This window comes from Ziziphus jujuba, chromosome 12, assembly GCF_031755915.1.
Source record: "Ziziphus jujuba cultivar Dongzao chromosome 12, ASM3175591v1".
In the NCBI taxonomy this organism is placed as follows: Eukaryota; Viridiplantae; Streptophyta; class Magnoliopsida; order Rosales; family Rhamnaceae; genus Ziziphus; species Ziziphus jujuba.
Window position 1 is genome coordinate 4,523,633 of NC_083390.1, and position 18,408 is coordinate 4,542,040.

The 18,408-nt window shown below is 32.2% G+C and overlaps 2 protein-coding genes across 2 annotated transcripts; both read left to right on the forward strand.

Annotated features, from left to right (window-relative positions):
- The first annotated feature begins 6,886 nt into the window (after positions 1-6,886).
- Positions 6,887-8,221, forward strand: LOC107428422 (stemmadenine O-acetyltransferase). Its single transcript, XM_048461954.2, has one exon. It carries the CDS (start codon positions 6,887-6,889, stop codon positions 8,219-8,221), a length of 1,335 nt encoding a protein of 444 aa, XP_048317911.2.
- A 2,192-nt stretch (positions 8,222-10,413) lies between these two features.
- LOC107428421 (BAHD acyltransferase BIA1) lies at positions 10,414-12,168 on the forward strand. The gene has a single exon (XM_048462230.2). It carries the CDS (start codon positions 10,566-10,568, stop codon positions 11,880-11,882), a length of 1,317 nt encoding a protein of 438 aa, XP_048318187.2. The 5' UTR covers positions 10,414-10,565; the 3' UTR covers positions 11,883-12,168.
- Positions 12,169-18,408: the final 6,240 nt, after the last annotated feature.

Genomic DNA, 18,408 nt, shown 5'->3' on the forward strand with positions numbered 1-18,408 from the left:
CCGATTATCCGTTTGATTTCTTCGAGTTGTTGTTCTGGAAGTGAAGGAAGTAGAAATCACTTAGCAGGCCCTTCTTCTTCTGGTATAATCTGTGTTCAATTTTCTTGATGTTGTTATAGCGGATCGTTTAATGATGTATATGTAAAAGTTCGAATTGAAATCTCGTCCTTCTATTTCATATTCAAAAGAGGAATTAGATTATCTTATCACCACCATTTTAGATTTCTAATAGTTATATTTGTTTCTTATTCTGACACCGTTTTTTAGTCTGTGGTTTCAATTTTTGTTCAAAAATCAAACTCTTAGAACGCTCTGGCCGATACATTTTTCGATGTTCTCTAGTGATTACGCCGTAAGCAAGGTAAGAATAGGAAAGTAGCTCACGGATTATCCCTTATTAGCTCGTGATTGTCATTAATTTCTCTATAATTACAGATCGTTCATATGTTTTTTCAGGTTATTGTGCAGAAATAGGCAGAAACCACGAGTAGTACTCTTTTTCTTTTGGTAATCAGCTTTCCATTGATCATCTGATTTTTTTTTTTTTTGGTGCTATTGTTGTTATTGCGGCTGAATTTTCTAGCGGATTGTATTTCATGCAAACTTGATCTGTTTTAAGTTAATGTTTCTAATCCGTTCGTAACTCTTTGATTTCTCCGATTATCAAAGTTAATTTTCAAAATTTTGAGTGTGATCGTTTTTGAGTGTTTTGCGTTCTTTCTCATCGGTTTGTAACTCTTGAATTTTATGATCATCGCAGTGAAAAACAAATTTTTAGAAGACAAAAAAAACTCTCTTCTCCTATCTCTCTGTCTCTAATACCATTGCCGAAACCATGGTGAGAATTGGAACTCGCTAAATCATTTGTTTCTTCGAATGTACCATTTGTTGGTCATCTCTTGTCTTTTTCAGGTTACTGTTGAGAAAGTGATGGAAACAGAATCACCAAGCACCGCTTTCTTGTTCTGGTAATCAGCTTTCGCTCATCTGAGTTTTCAATTTTTTTTTTATTTTTTTTTTGGCTATTTTACTAGGTAATTTGGTAGGGAGTTCTAGTTGTCGTTATTGCCTCAATTTTCTTTTCTGGTTTGCAAAATGTTTTTCATGATCATATTAACTGTGAATGTGAATTTCATCCATTTTGAGGTTTTTTTTATTTTTTTTATTTTTTTCTTCTAAATTTTGAATTTTTACCATGTTAGTTGGTAGTGAGTCCTAGTTTTTGTTATTGCCATGCCTTTTCTTATCTAACTTGCTGAATTTTCTAGGTGATCTATCATATTTTATGTGAGTATTTTTTTGTTGGTTTGAAAATCTCATCCTTCAAAAATACAAAGTATATTATCTTATTATTACCATCATATATAGCTTGATATTAGATCCTTTTCAATGATCTCAGACGAGGAAACATTGCTGACCCAACCATGGAAGGTTTCAGGAATGATATTGTTGAAATAGTTGACAGAGACACTATAAAACCGTCTCCTCCAATCCCATCAGACCTGAAAATCTACAATATTTCTTGGTTCAACCAATCCTCCTCAAGAATATATATTCCAATTATCTTATTCTACCATAAAAGCCCCGCTGTCCACTGTCCAATCTTCTAGTCTTATGGTCAAGTGGATGAGTTGTGTCCACTATGTTACAGGTTCAAGAAGAGGTAGGCACAAAACAACCAGAAAAGCCCCGCTGTCACTGATATTCAACAATACTCCTTTTGCCCAAAAAAATCTCTGGCTGAAACCTTAAACAAGTTCTATTTGAAACAAGTTCTATTTGTTTGCTGGTGCAATGATAGAATCAAAATCAGAAGGACCTGATGGTGATGGTTTCAACCGATCAATAGAATGTAATACTGTTGATGTCATTGTCATTGAAGCCAAACTGAAATGGACAATGTCAAAACTTCTTAAGAACCCTAGAGCAACCTTAGACATATTATTTCCTAATAATTTGCAGTGTGTTAGATATAAAAAGCTTGATATACATAATAAACCCACATCCTACTAGCTTACGTTTTTATATCAGTGGTGTGTTAAATATAAAAAGCTTGATATACATAATAAACCCACATCCTATTAGTTTAAGTTTTTGGGATCAATAGTAATTCAACATGATATCATAGTGCAAAATCCTAGAAGCCTAGTTAAGAAGTTGACACTCATAAGTACCACCCATTTAAAACCCACATCCTACTAACTTAATTAGAGTACCACCCATTTAAGAAGTTGACACTTGTAAGTACCAACCATTTAAAACGCACATCCTACTAGCTTAATTAGCTTAATATACCACCCATCTATGACATCCTACTAGCTTAATTAGGTTAATTATAATCCATTTAAGAAGTTGACACTAATATGTATGACCAATTTAAAACCTACATCCTACTAGTTTAATTAGCTTAATTACCGCCCATTTAAGACATCCTACTAGCTTAATTAGCTGAATTACCACCCATTTAAGATGTTGACACTTGTAAGGATTAAAAATGGTCAGTTGACCAATTTAAACCTAGCTTAATTCGCTTACCACTCATTTAAGAATTTGACACTTGCAAGTACCACCATTTAAAACCCATTTAAGAAGTTGACATTTGTAAGGACTAAAAATGGCCAGTTGACTCATTTAAACCCACATCCTACTAGCTTAATTAGTTTACCACTCTATTTAAGAAGTTTACTAGCTTAATTAGTTTACCACTTTATTTAAGAAATTGACACTTGTAAGTACCATAATTTAAAACACATTTAAAAAGTTGACACTTGTAAGTACCAACATTTAAAACATATTTAAGAAGTTGACACATGTAAGTATCACCCATTTAAAACCCACATCCTACTGGCCTAATTAGCTTAAGTACCACCTAATTAAGAAACTGACACTTGTAAGGACTAAAAATTGCCAGTTGACACTTGTAAGGATAAAAAATGGCCTACAAGTCCCATTTAAAAAGTTGATATTTGTAAGGACAAAAATGGCCTATAAGTGAGCGGGAATGTTAGACACAAAAAGTTCAAAGACATCTTACTAGCTTAATTAGCTTAATTACCACCCATTTAAGAATTTGACACTTGTAAAAATAAAAAATGGCCAGTTGACACTTGTAAGGATAAAAAATGACCTACAAGTCCCATTTAAGAAGTTGACATTTGTAAAAACAAAAAATGATCTATAAGTGAGGGAAAGTATTAGACACAAAAAGTTTTAAGAAGTTTACACTTGTAAACATAAAAAATGGTGTATAAGTTACATTAAAGAAGTTGATACTTATAAGGACAAAAAATGGCCTATAAGTGAAGAAAATGTTAGACACAAAAGGCTTGATATAAATAATAAACCTACATTCTACTAGCTTAAGTTTTTTAGATCAGTATAATTCAACACAATGAAATGCTATGAATGGGGATGCTTTACTGGCTGTTCAGATTACCTGTTTTGATTATGGTGGGTTTTCACCGAGTCTGTGCTTATCTCACAAAGTTGCTTATTTAGCAACCACAGTAAATTTCTTACAGTATTGGGCGACAAACTTCCAAGTCTGGTATTGATCACCAACTGACTCTTCTTAATTTGTTCAAGGTAGAATTTCTTCTTCCTATGTATTACTTGATGCTTGTTGATGTTGGACCTGGTGATAAAAAATGTGTAACAAGGAGGTTTGTATTTGAAGCTTCAAAGATCTCTGTGTTGAAGAACTCCATAGCTTGTGAAGTTAAAAGCCCTTCTCGTGTAGAAGTTGTCATGGCTCTTTTGTATAAATGTGCCATCTCTGCTTCAACTAAAGGAAGTCCCATCATTCAGCTCCAAACGATGAATCTTAGACGAAGAATAGAACCGCCATTGCCAAACAATATTGTAGGGAATTTTATACAGCATTTTAAGATACCAACAAAGTATATTCAAAGGAATGAGGAGAAAATAGGTTGTCTGTATCTAATTTGTATTATGCATGCACTAAAATAGCAGTTGGACTCATATTAGTTTCATAGGCACATTACAAAATTACATACACATAATAAAAATTTAAACTACTCGTTTTATTTTTATTTTCCTCTTCTAGTAGATATATATTATTTCTATTCTTTTTTGCTTTAACTAAGTTTTATTACTGGTTCCTTTTCTTTTCAAATCGCTTATATCCATGCATAATTTGTGTGTGTATATATATAAATACAATTATGATCTAGTCAGAATATAGTTTCCATTTTATATTAGTACTTAATAATATGGCAAATGCTAAAGGTTATTACTTATTAAATTAAAATTTTAATATATAATTATATATTGAGATGACACCTTTAATATTTGACATGTTAACATATTTCCCTTATAATTGGAAGGATGTTTGCAATTGATCAGATCATTAATAATATGTACTAATATATATAGATATTTTTCTTTTTCAAACACGTTTGATGATGCTAAATGCTACTAATAGTGCGTACTATATCTCACTTGATTCTAGGCCTTAATCTACGTATCTTTATAAAGCTATTTTCTTTTTATATGATGACTCTACATAATCTTTAACATACTATTTTTCTAGTCTCCAAAAACTAATTTGGAATTTGTTAAATCCAATTTAATTATTTATTTTTAACATTGTTTATATATATTGACTTTTTTTTCTCATGTTGTTATTAATTAACTAGTTAAATGCAAAAAAGTTCTTTTCTTTTTTTTCAATATAATTAAGCAAAAAAATTATATTAATTTATTAGAGACAATTATTTAAGGGGATGTGTTCCTTTGACATAAGGACGGATATAAACTAATTCAAATCAACTTAACAAAACTAGTTATATTCAGTTTGGTTTTATTTTTTTTTATTTTTTTTATTTTATCTATAATCGGTTTGATTCGATTTGGATAATTTTTAATCCAGACCAAACTAAACTAAATCAATTATACATATGTATAATCTTTTAATATGTTAATTATAATTAATTATACTTTCATTATATAATTAAAAAAAATAACAATATTAATCTATTGGAGACAATTATCAAGAGGATTGTGTTCTTGTTATAGGTGTGGACATAAACCAATTTGGTTTTGGATCCATAATGGGTTTGATTCAATTTAGATAATTTTTAATCCAAATCAAACCAAACTAAACCAATCATATACATGTATAATTTTTTAATAAGTTAATTATAATTAATTATACTTTCAATGTATTTTTATGTTTTAAAAATATATAGTTTAAAATATTAGTAATACTAAATCCAAATTATTGAAAAATAATAATAACAATAAAAACCAAAACCACCAAATCTACCGAATCAATGCTGGTTTCGGTCATTTGGTTTGGTTTCTTCCTATGGTTTGATTCGGTTAAAAAATAAAAACAAAACCAATGATTTTAATGGTTATATATATATATACATATATAAAATGAGATTTTCGATAAGGTCAACCTGATAATTTTACAAACAAAGCTTCTTTTTCACACTATTGAATCGGTTCAATGGATGATATTAAAAAATTTGTTTATGATCATTTACTATTTTTCAAATTTTAACCTTTAAAGGGGATCAAAAGAATTTTAAAAATTATTACTACTATTATTATTAAGTGAGTTATCCCTGGTATAAAAAAATAACAAATAAAAGTGAGTTTTCCCTGCTTATGGACAACTATTTATTAAGTCAATTAAACAAATGGGTAACCAAAAATAAACAAGACAGACTTGACTGACCAATGAGAGGATGGATATATTGGGCAGCATCCGGTTTCGTGTATATGCATACATTACCTCATTATTCAATTGGGTTGGTTGAGTAGAAGCAATCTTCTAGTTGACAAAAATTATTATTATTATTATTATAATCAAATAATGTTTATGTGATAAGAGTTAAAAATTGTCACTATCTCATTTAAATTTAAAGAGTAGTATTTATATATATATATATATATATATATAAATTTTATAGTGTGAACATTTATAATATAGAAAAACTATATATATATATATATATATATATAAATATATAGATTTGTGCGATATGGGTGTGTAGCTATTTGCCTAAATAGATATATGGATTTCAGTGGCAGCTCCATTTTATTTGGATAATAGATAATAAATAAAATTAATTTGCTTTAATAATAGCTTACTCTTTTGAAAATAATGATAATTCAATATGCTATTAAAGTGCCCAAAGATACATAAAGGATAATAAAAATTTATGAAATTTGAAGGTGAAAATAAAAAGATATTTCTATTGCTAAAGATAATGTAATTTTTTTTACTGGTAAAATATATATTTTAATTGATGGAAATACCCAATTGAAAATGCCAAAGGAAAAATAAGCTACGAGAGAACTTTTTAAGCTGGACTAGATGTTTTTGTGTAATTTATTGAAAATATAATAAAAAAGGATGATGTTATTGGTGAAGCAATTAAAGAAGTGGTTATTATTTAAAAAGAAAATTTTAATTAAATATTACTACTTGTCACCATTATGGATGATGACCATGGATGAGCTGTAAAATAAAACAACAAAAAGTTAAAGTCAACGGTCAGTCGGTCACCATATTTTACGTTACAAGTAAGCTAGAGTTGAAGCTTTCTATGGCTTTGAATTATAAACAATTAACATATGAAAAACGAAATTTAAAGTACACAAGTCCTATAAAAAATACACAGATTTGATCTACGGAAATATTCATTTAATATTAGATAAATAATTTTTTTTTTCTGTCATATATGAATTTATTTTAATATTTATCAATTATTAGTCAATAATATACCCACATATTTGGAAAGTAGGTAATATCAAAACTGCATTTGTGTATAATATTGTATATAAAAGCTAGGCTAAATAGTTGCAAATACCATATCGTAAGTCTTCTCTGCCATCCAAATAAGGCACTAAAATGGCTAGAGATATGGAGATTGAGATCATTAGAAGAGAAACCATAAAACCATCAACTCCAACTCCTCATCACCTTAAAAGCTACAACCTATCCCTTTTAGATCAGTTTGGTCATCCAATTTATGGTCCTCTTGTTCTTTTCTATCCCAAAAATGAAATTTCACCTCAACAAAGATCCCAGAAGCTCAAGAAATCACTATCCCAAGTCTTGACTCTTTTCTACCCTCTTGCTGGAAGAACCAACAATAACTTCACCGTCGAATGCAACGACGACGGTGTTCATTTCATCGAAGCTCGAGTCCACGGTCTTCTCTCAAACTTTCTCCAAAAACCCGATTCCGATTTACTACATCAATTCCTTCCGATGGAGATGGAATCAAGAAAAGCCGGCACGGGGCCCTTTTTTCTTGTTCAAGCAAGTTTCTTCGACTGTGGTGGATTGGCAATTGGTACTTGCTTGTCGCACAAGTTAGGTGACGCAACCACAGTGCGCTTAATCCTAAAATACTGGTCTGCCATAGCTCTTGGCCACCATGACCATGCTGATATACCATGCTTGGATTCGGCGTCCCAATTCCCTCCAAGAGATTTCTCGATGCCGCATAGTTCTGCGGTGTTGGAAAGGACAAGGACCGTAACAAGGAGATTCGTGTTGGATGCATGGAAGATTGCAGCTCTTAAGGCTAAAGTTTCCAGCGCAAGCGTGCCCAAGCCTACTCGGGTTGAAGCCGTGTCCGCTCTAATTTGGAGATCAGCAATGGCTGCATGGAGATCATCAAACAAAGGGATAGCGAAAAAATCTGTACTAACACACACAGTGAACATTAGGAAATTGGCGGAGCCGCCGTTACCTGAGAATTCAATGGGAAACCTGATTGCGTTCTGGTCGGCACGAACAGATGAAAAGTTGGAGAGTCAAAGAGACATGAAAGGTTTAGTTGTTGAATTGAGGAAAGGAAAGAAGAAATTCAGTGAAAATGAAGCAAGAAGACTTGGAATATTGGAAGTGATATCTGGGTTAATCAAAGAGGCAGGAGAGACAAGGGGACGAGATGATACAAACAGCTTAATATTTACCAGTCTGTGCAACTTTGGATTATATGAGACAGATTTTGGGTGGGGAAAACCTATGTGGGTTACTGTTCCTAATCCTTCACATAAGAACTTAGTGACAATGATGGACACAAGGGATGGTGATGGTGGAGTAGAGTTTTGGTTATGTTTGAGTGAGGAAGATATGGCATTGTTTGAACGTGATCCTCAGCTTCTTGAATTTGCTTCACCAAATCCAAGTCTCTTACCCTTTGAGCCCCTCAAATGGAGCTCTGCTCTTTAAATTTCAAACAAATTGATTGTTCTGCTGCTGCTGCTTAGGATACATAAAGTATATCCTCTCTATATATGTGTCTCACCTCATTTGAGATCAGGCTGCTTATAATTGGGTTTGTGTTATATATATATATATATATATATATACATATAAATTTGGGCTAATCTATATATGAACAGATCAGGCTGCTTATAATTGGGTTTGTGATATATATATATATATATATATATATATATATATTTGGGCTAATCTATATGAACAGAATTATTTTTCATATGTGGTGAATGTATATTATTTCCCATATTCCAACGAGTAAAATGTTAATTAAGATTTTTTACTTTAGCTACTTTGTTTTGTCGTTTTTATTTATTTATTTTTTATTAATTTTTTGAATATATGTTTATACATTAATCTTTTCAGACATCAATTTAATTGATTAGTTCGAATAATAAATGAGAATTTCAATTGACAAAAAGTATATGACTTGCCAGTCGACGCTCTGATGATAGATTTACTATTTCTTTTAGACAATAATTTTGAATTTAAATATCCAATCTTCATTATCAAAAATTAAAAAATAAAAATAAAAACAGCTAATCCCCCTGCAAGTAATCATAAAAGTAATAATAGAGATGATCAAAATATATATATCAAATTTTATGTATCAATTTTTTATTAATTAACATATTAATTTAATCAAAAGACAAATAAGTAAATCAGCTAACTGAATATAAATATTGAAATATATATATATATATATATATATTTGTTTTTGTTTTATCTTAATGAAGTGTTTTATTATTATTATTATTATTATTCTTTTTTTATTTATTTATTATTATTATTATTATTCTTTTTTGGGTAAACTTACACTATATTTTACATTTATAGTTCTTTCTTTATTTATTTTCTTGAACTCCAAATGTTCGCTTGACTTCGCCTTAATCTTTCAAAACAAACAATGAATAAGTAATTGTCCAAAAATAACAATTAATAAGTAATTAATCTCTCCCAAAAATGTGTTTTTTTTTTTAATCTATTTATTTATTTTGGGAGGTACTATCTCCCTAAAACGTGTTGGTTGCCAATAATGTGTATATGTGTACACTAAGCCCAAATGCACTTGCCGGCCGCATAATGTGCCTCAAACAGCCCAATTTTGTTTATCTTGAGCCCAAAGTAGTTAGCCCGATCACTTAATAGCCTAACAAATTGAAATAGTAAATAATAATAATAATTATTATTATTTTTTAAAAAAAGTGTATATTTTATTTTGTATTTCCAGCTGAAAACCTGGTCTATTTGAGGTTGGAGCTCAGAAGGATAATATCTCTGATCTGATATACGCTATATGATTGCTTGTATAAATTATATTATATCATTGAAAATTCGAAATAGCATATTAACTAAAGTAATACATAGGATAGGATATTGAACTTTCTTAATGAAAGCTCAACCAAAGTTGAGATGAGCTGAATTTTCTCCATCTAGATGTTTGAAACTTTCATACAAAACAAAAAATGAATAAAAACATAAAAACAATGTTTCATTTGACAGCCCACGCAGAAAATTAAAAATTGAACATGTATCATCAGATACTAAATTAAAGTCAAAAGTCAACAATATAGAGATTTTCCTTATATAAATATATATATATATATATATTATTGGTAAGCAGCTCACAATCAGGATAAAAAATGGTTGGGGAGGATTAAATGAGAATAGTCCAAGGGGCGTAACAATATATATAAAGTTGACCTCCTGCAGTTCATGATCGACTACAACTAATGTATTTGACGATTTAGCTGGCTCAATTAAGGAACAATAACGAATATGCATAAATTATTCCCAAAAAAAGAAAAAGAAAAACCAATATGCATAAAAGTCTTAAGTTTTTTTTTTTTTAATTCTAAGTTGAAAGAGCATATATATAAATTATATGTGGGAGATAAATAGAGACATTTTCCTACTACCACCAGAGGAAGAAAGTTCCGTTTATTTGGTGACAATTCCTTTTATTATTATTATTATTTTATTTCAAAATTGAAAGTCCAACTTTGAAAGAATAAATATTAAATAAACTATCATCAACAAAATATAAATAAAGTTCCTATTTGATGTGATCCCGAGGGACCCAGAGCCGATTTTTAGTGACCCATAATTAATTCATTGAAACCCCAACTTGAACTTTGACAAATAAAATTGATATTCAAGAACTCCATATATTCACATTCAGTGGTTTGTATATGCACATTCAGTAGTTAGTCTTCCCCTCCCAATAAATAGCATTAAAAGCTATTGATTTCAACTCTAAATTATTACCTTTAGGATTCCAAACACAGCAGCGAAGATGAAGGTTGAGATCATCAAAACAGAGATCATAAAACCATCTTCACCAACTCCTCCCCACCTCAAAACCTTTAAGCTCTGCCTTATGGATCAACTTGCACCAGTAGTTTATGGTTCTCTGGTTTTTTTCTACCAAGCCAAGAACAACATCACAGTTCAACAGACATCCCAACATCTGAAGAAATCATTGTCCGAAACCTTAACTCGATTCTACCCTCTCGCCGGAACAATCAAAGGCAACAGTATCGTCGAATGCAACGATGATGGAGCTCATTTTATTCAAGCTCGAGTTCATGGTTTGCTCTCAACATATCTCCAAAAACCCAATTCCGAGCTACTTCACAGACTCCTTCCAATGGAGGTTGAATCTCCTAAAGCAGCCACAGGTCCTATCTTACTTATTCAAGCTAATTTCTTCGACTGCGGTGGATTCGCAATTGCTATATTCTTCTCACACAAGTTAGCAGACGCATCCACCGTAGGCATATTCCTCAAAGGCTGGTCTGCCACTGCTCTTGGCCATGGTGATAAAGTAGTTCCGGTTTTCAACGCCGCGTCGGAATTCCCACCGAGAGAATTCTCAACCCAACGGCCTGCGGTGGTGTTGGAAAAGGCTAAACCTGTTGTGAAGAGGTTCGTGTTTGATGGATCAAAGATGGCGATGCTTAAGTCCAAAGCTGCAAGTTTAAGCGTGCCACAACCTACTCGGGTTGAAGCTGTATTTGCCGTGATATGGAGATCTATAATTGCTGCATGGAAATCAAACTCAGGGGTTTCAAAGCACTCTGTTTTGACACAATCTGTGAACATTCGCAAACGGATTGACCCGCCATTGGAAGAGAATTGTACTGGAAATCTTGTAGGTTACTTGGCTGCAAAAACAGAAAAGGAGAGCGAGACAGAGGTGAGAAATTTGGTTGCTCAAATTAGGAAAAGCAAAAAAGAATTTGCTGAAAACCAAGTAAAGATTTTTAGAGACAAAAATGCATTTGAAATGTTATGCGAGTATTTTAAAGCAGCAGGGGAGATGATCAGAAGAGATGATATAAATTTCTTGATCACCACCAGTTTATGCAACTTGGGATTATATGAGACAGATTTTGGGTTGGGAAAGCCTTTGTGGGTTTCTATTCCTACCGGTTCGTCGAAGAACATAGTGGCGTTGATAGATACAAGTGGTGGTGGTGGTGGAATAGAGGCTTGGGTTTGTTTGAGTGAGGAAGACATGGCAGTGTTTGAACGTGATCCTGAGCTTCTTGGATTTGCCACACCAAATCCAAGTGTTTTAGACCCTGTCAAGTGGAGATCTGCCCTTTAAATTTTTATTAGTGGTGTTGTCAATTTGTGATGTTTCTCATTAGGTTAAAGTTCTGTTGTTGCTTTTTTTTTGGTTGGATAATAAAGATTTTAGGGGCAAGTTGCAGATCAAATTATGTACAAATATGGTAATTTCATATGTACAATATGGTAATTTCGTCTAATCTGTACCAAGGAAACAACTTGTTCATGTGTAAATTATTATTATTATTTTGTTTTGGGTAATTTGTTCCTGTGTAATTCAGATTCAATTTGTTGATGTACAAGGGATTTGTGTTGAGGAGTTATTCAATAGCCCAATCCATTCTAGACCCCTCTTTTCATATACGTGCCTTTTATGTCGAAGCTTCCAAAAGTCCAAATTAATTGAGAATCTAAAAAGTCCTAATTCGATATGTCTCAACTCCAAGTTGTGGGATGCCAATGGACCTGAATCATCCATCCCTTTTTAAGTCCCAATTCAATATATCTAAACTACAAATTCTATTTCAGTAAAGTTAGCTTCTTATATGTGGGATGCCTAGTAATGACAATGGGCCGGACCGGGCCGGTTTTTGAATTCCCATGTGGCTTAATGACAAAGTCTCAGCTGCTTGAATCGAGAGAGTGAGTGATACTTACCCAAAAAGGGCAAAAAAAAAAAAAAAAAAAAAAAAAGAAAGACAAGGGTGAATGGCCAGAATGCATATCTGGCTTTGAATGGAGCTGAGAAAAATGTCAATCGATCTGGCTTGAATAAGACAAAATAGAGAGCATTGGCCGGTGTGAATCCATCGATTGTTAACGCCCGGCGATCTATGTAGGTCGACTGGGTGGAGGCGGCGACGATTGGTTTTTGCTGGTCTGTGTATGGACCTTGTAGAAATCTTTTTTTTTTTTTGGGACAACTGTAGCAGTATATTAAAATAAAATGTAATATTTTTTTGAAAAATAATATATCTACATATACGGGCAGGGACCAAATTCCCCAGTTCCGCCCCGTTTCCATATAATTTTGCTTCGAATCTGCCTCAATATCTTTGATTTACCAGGAAAAACCGTTCTATTAGGGTTGGGGCACTTGGGTATCGATTTAAGCGGGGCAAATTGCCATTTTTAGGGATACCAATAGACCTGAATTTCTTATAACTTTTTAATTGATCTTATCCTTATAAACCATTTATATAATATCATCTCGTTTAAAAATATCAAAACATATATGATAAGTGTAATTTTATGTACATTAATTAAATATCTTTTACTTTACATTTTATGAATTTTTTGGAGTATTTTATGATTAATTGTTTGTTTTGAAAGAAATGTTAAAAGCACAAAGTTAGGAGTAGAATTTAAGCTTGTAAGGATGAGTTTTTGGTTTGCAAAGATAGTGGAAGTTAGCATAAGATTGTAGTAAAGAAGCCTTATGTTTCTGGAGCTGCGGCATTGCACATTGCATACCTGGTCCTGTGCACTGGCTGTGCTTCTTAAGACTCTTCTTTGGCGTTACAGCACCACAAAAGGCAGGGTTGTGGCGCTACGATTGGAATTTTAGCGTACTTTCTATGAAAACATAAGCCTAACTTGAGAATATTATAAATAGAGATGTCATTATGGAGAACTTTTGGATGACTAGAGACTGAAGAAGACAATGCAAGGAAGCAAGGAAAGAAGAGGAGATGAAGCCCAGAGATGGAATTCATTCATTATTCTTCATAATTTTCTAGATCTTTTTCTCTTTCTCTATGCTTAACAATATCTTCAGGGTTTTAATTTACTTCTGATGTTCTCAATTTCTTTTGTAGCACTACAATGTAGAATCATGACTATTTGGATTCTAGTTTTAATGAAATTGATGTTTGTTCCATATATGTGTTAAGTATTTTATTATGTTCTTAATGCTTGTAATTGTTTGACCGTCAATTAGAAGATTTATTATTTGATTTAAGACTGAAAGGTGAAAATTTAATTTGATTCTACTAAAAAGGATTGTCATAAGATAGGTATATTTTTAAGATGCTATGCAACATAATTGATTTCTTGTGCTTAATGTGTTCTAATAAATTCATAGTAACATAGAGTGTCTTACTAACTTATTAGAATATGTTGTTAATGCTTGAGAGAGATTAATAACCAACTTAGAGAAATTTGTTGTCAACATAGGGAAAAAAAATTAGTTCATTAATCTAAAGGATTCAAGTTGAATTAATCTTGGTTAATTAGAAACCCTAAAATTTTTAAACATTGGACTACTTTTAAATTTTAATTTCGTAGTTTGATTGGTTTTAGTTTAAGCAACTCCTTATTTTAGATTATTCAAATAAAATTAGTGTTAGATTAATTATGGTAGTTAATAATCACAGTCCTTAAGGGAACAATATCCTATTTATCATTATATTACTTGTTGAGATTCAGGTAGTTGTGATTTTGAGCAACAATTAATAAAATAAATTTGAAGGAAGAAATAATTGTTTGCAAATTAAGGTGGAATCCTATTTATGGTTAAACATAGGGACGAAAGATTTCCTCCCCATGCTGATATAGGGTCGGTTGGATTTTCGCCATTTTCCCACCACTGTTACTTACACGTGTTGGCCACCGTGATAGAACATAGAACAACAACCAAAACGATCAAATTTCACGGTCTAACTCCGCTAGATTTGTGACATCCCGTTCCAAAGTGTATCGGCATTTTCTTCACGTTGACCGAGATTGATCCGGTTTGACCGCCTTTGACCAAGGAGGGATAAAATCTTGAATTTTTGTTTCGGATGGAATTTTATATTGGCCAAGGCACCGTTGCAAATTAGGTGTCATCTCGAGTTCGTAGACTAGTAGCATGTCAAAATTAAAGCTACCATTTGAAAGTTATGAGCAAGACAACGTGCTGGCCAAATGGTCCAAGGGTGATAAGTTTGACTTTTTTATTTATGTAGAATTTTGATTTTACTCTTATATGGTTGTAAAGTACTATTCGATACGAGTCCATAGACTAGCGGCACAGTTAATTTGGATATTTCATTGAAAAGTTATGGATCTGCAAAATTTTTCAAATACTGTATTATTTTAATAATATTTTAAACTTGTATACATAGTGTGTGCCGTGGGTCACTCTCTCAGCCAATACCGTGAGTGAACCGTGTCACCCACGGGTGGCCTTTATTTAGCCAAAACCCATGTGGGCAGTGGGGAGAGACGAGAGAGGGAGGAGAGAGCCAAAAACTAGCCATCGCCGTTTCAACCCTTTCCAGTCATTTTTACCCTACATGCGACTGACCACCTTGTAGCCCATTCCATTTCTGGCCAGCCATCCAAAATCTACAGCCAATCGGCCATCCACGCGCCGGGATTGGGGTTTTTTTGTAGACAGCACGATCAATTGTTCCGGTGATTTCTCCCAAACTAATAACCCATTTTTGTCACCGCTGGTCCCATTAGAATATTCATCTTCCGATCTACTTCCCCACCAAATTTCAATGCCATTGGCCACCGAACACGCCACTGGCGGTGAGCTTTTCTGGTGGGGCACGGCGGCTCGTCGGAAAACACCATTCCAGTGAGTTTTTGGTGATCCCACCTACCTTTTCCCACTAATTCGACCTCCCTGAATCCAAATTTGAGGTCGGTTTCCTTCATTTCTCAACGGTTTGTGAGATTTGAAGACTTGAAATCTAAGAGCTTTCCGGTGAGATTCCGGCCATCACGGGTCCAATATCTGAAAGGTGAGACTCGATTCTTAGTCCTTGTGTTATAAGCTTCGTTTCAATATATTATTTGCAAATTTTGCATACCGCTTCTGTTAGCTCCCTGGGTACCGTTTATTATTTATCCGAATAAAATATTAATTTATTTGATCATTATAATTTTGATATTTTAGGAGCATGTGTGGGTCGTGAGACTAATCCTGTGAAAGATCTTGATTGGTATGAGTGCTCGAGGTGAGTGATCCACCTTTAAAAATTATTTTCGGGTATTAAATTATGAATTTTTGTGTTAATTAGATATTTAAATATTACATTCATGTATTAAATATTTATCTAAATTCTATTTGGAATTTTTATGCCAATTTGGGTGAAATAATTAGATGTGATTTTAAAAAAAATTATAATTTTTGACATTTAAATAATTATGAATTTAATTTTATTAAATTAATGCAGAAGTAAATTGTGGATTAATTACATTTGATAAAATGTTTTTATGTGGAATTATGCATTGTGAGTTTTATTGCGATTTTAATGTAATTTTATTTAAATTGATTTCTTTGAGAAATTGAGGAAATATATTATTTGGAATTATTATGCTTTAAAAATATTTTATCTAAGTATTTGATTATTGATGGAGTTTCAATCACTGGTTTTAAGTGATAAATTTTTACGGATGATTAAAAGAGAAATGTGAAAATATTATGGGTTTAAAAGGTGATGTGAACCAACGGATTTGAAAAGTAGAATTTATGAGATTTTGATATTTAAAAATATATTGATTTTATGATCTTTAGACGCACTCATACAACACTGGTGTTATGTACTGTATTTACATGGATATGATTAGCGTGCATGATTAGGCCAATAGACCTGATGGCTAGCAAGGTATAATGTACAGTGAGCATCAGCTGCCCCCTACATGGCCAGGATGACTGTTGATAGTATCGACCCGGTGGGACGCCACGGTGACAGAATGCAGGTTCTCTTTTAGCCTCCCGTCAGGCAATGCTTTAGGACACTGGACACCGTTGGGCATCACTGGTATATAGTATGGTGCGTCAGAATATTTTGATACGATTTCTTAAACAAAATCTGTTTTAAAATCATATTTTAGATTTTAATGACTTTATTGTTTTTTATCATACCTATAGTAATTGATGGTCTAAATTCTATTTTATTTTATTTACTTTTACTTCCTTTAAATTTATGTTTTGAATTGTGCTTATCATGCTTCTATTATTTATCCCAATTTGCAATTTAATTATAATTGTATTTATTTACCTACTTTTAGGAAACGTTTAAATTTAATTAATTAGCTCCTTCTATTATTGTTGATTTATTTGATTAATTGTACAACTATTCATTGTAATTAATTTTGCTTTCATTTAAATTTCTTAGTATAAGTTTAAATTATTGTACTTTCTTTATTTGCAATTTACTTAATTTATTATTTCTTGATTCTGGGATACAAATTATGGGGTTTTGCGAAATGTTTTAAAAGGGAAACATTTCTAACGGAGTGGATCGTAAGTGTTTCGAGTACAAATATTATTTTCAAATATTATTATTATTATTATTACTAGTTAGTAGACCGAGTTGCTCACTGAGATGATTAGCATCTTATATTTTTAAATTTCATTCCCTTAGGCTTAGGTGGTAGATATTGTTCAATCGGAGTGAGCTCGATGGCTTGATCATTTCTGAAAGTTTGAGAAGTTCCCTTTTCCTCATTTCCTCATTTCCTATCTTGTAATATTTCTTTCTATTTCGTGTTGTAATGATTATCATACTTAGAATTTTAGTAATGCTCTGTATATTGTATTTGATGTACTATTTAATTAATCATGCACTAAATCCCTGTTGTTTATTTGAAGTGCTGCAAATTTGTGGATAGAAGTTGTAGTAAGGTGAGAAGAATAAAGTGGTATATATAGAAGTATATTTTCAGTGCAGAAAATTTTGTAGTAAGTCCAACCCTTATGGGAGATGCTGCCGGATTTTCCATTGGAGGGTTCGGTAGAGTTTTCCATTGGGATTAGGGCTTGTCTAGGATTCTGATGAGGAATCTTGATTGGATCCTAAAAAGATCCTCCTAGATTGGGCCCGCGAAGTCGCAGGGGAGCCTTTGCCCCGTCGTCGATAGGTTGGCTGGATTTTTAGTCATTTTAGCTCAACTTGTATACCCTCCCCCTTCATTTTAGACCATCTGAATTCATTGATAACTTCCGTTTATCAAAATTCTTGATGATTTGAGAGATCCATCAACATTAAATTTGGTTAAGTTTTCTGACGTGTTTTCAGGGTACAAGTGACGTTTTTGGACCAAGATGAGTCTAGATTCTTGTTACCTATTCCATATAAGCTTTTACTAATATAAAGTTTGTAAATTTTGGATATCATTTGGTAATTTTTATTTTATTTTTGGATTAATTAGTTTAATAATAGATAAATTTGGACTGTCTTTAGATGTAATTTGACAAATTAGACAAAATTGACGTTGGATTAGTGAAATTAGGTGTTAATGGGATCCAGTAGAATATTTAATTTCAATAAATTTATTTCCGGATGAAAAATCCTAATTTTTGGATATCAGATATTTAGGATTCACAGTAGAATTAGACTGTTTTGTATCCAATTTAAAAAATTTTAGAGTTGTTAAAGTTATTTTGGAACATTGGTATACATTTAATATTTTTGGTTTAATTGTTAGAGCATATGAAATATTTTATTATTATTTTAGACACTCAGACTAATATTGAATGTGATCTAGCGGAGGAGCTAATGTGAGTGTTATCTATGAGTGAACTTTATTTTTCTTAAATGGTTTTTGGGAATGATGTGCTAGAT

What these genes read in the sequence shown, in the direction of transcription:
- LOC107428422 (XM_048461954.2), top strand. Translation starts at nt 6,887, where the DNA reads ATGGCTAGAGATATGGAGATTGAGATCATTAGAAGAGAAACCATAAAA.
- LOC107428421 (XM_048462230.2), top strand. Translation starts at nt 10,566, where the DNA reads ATGAAGGTTGAGATCATCAAAACAGAGATCATAAAACCATCTTCACCA.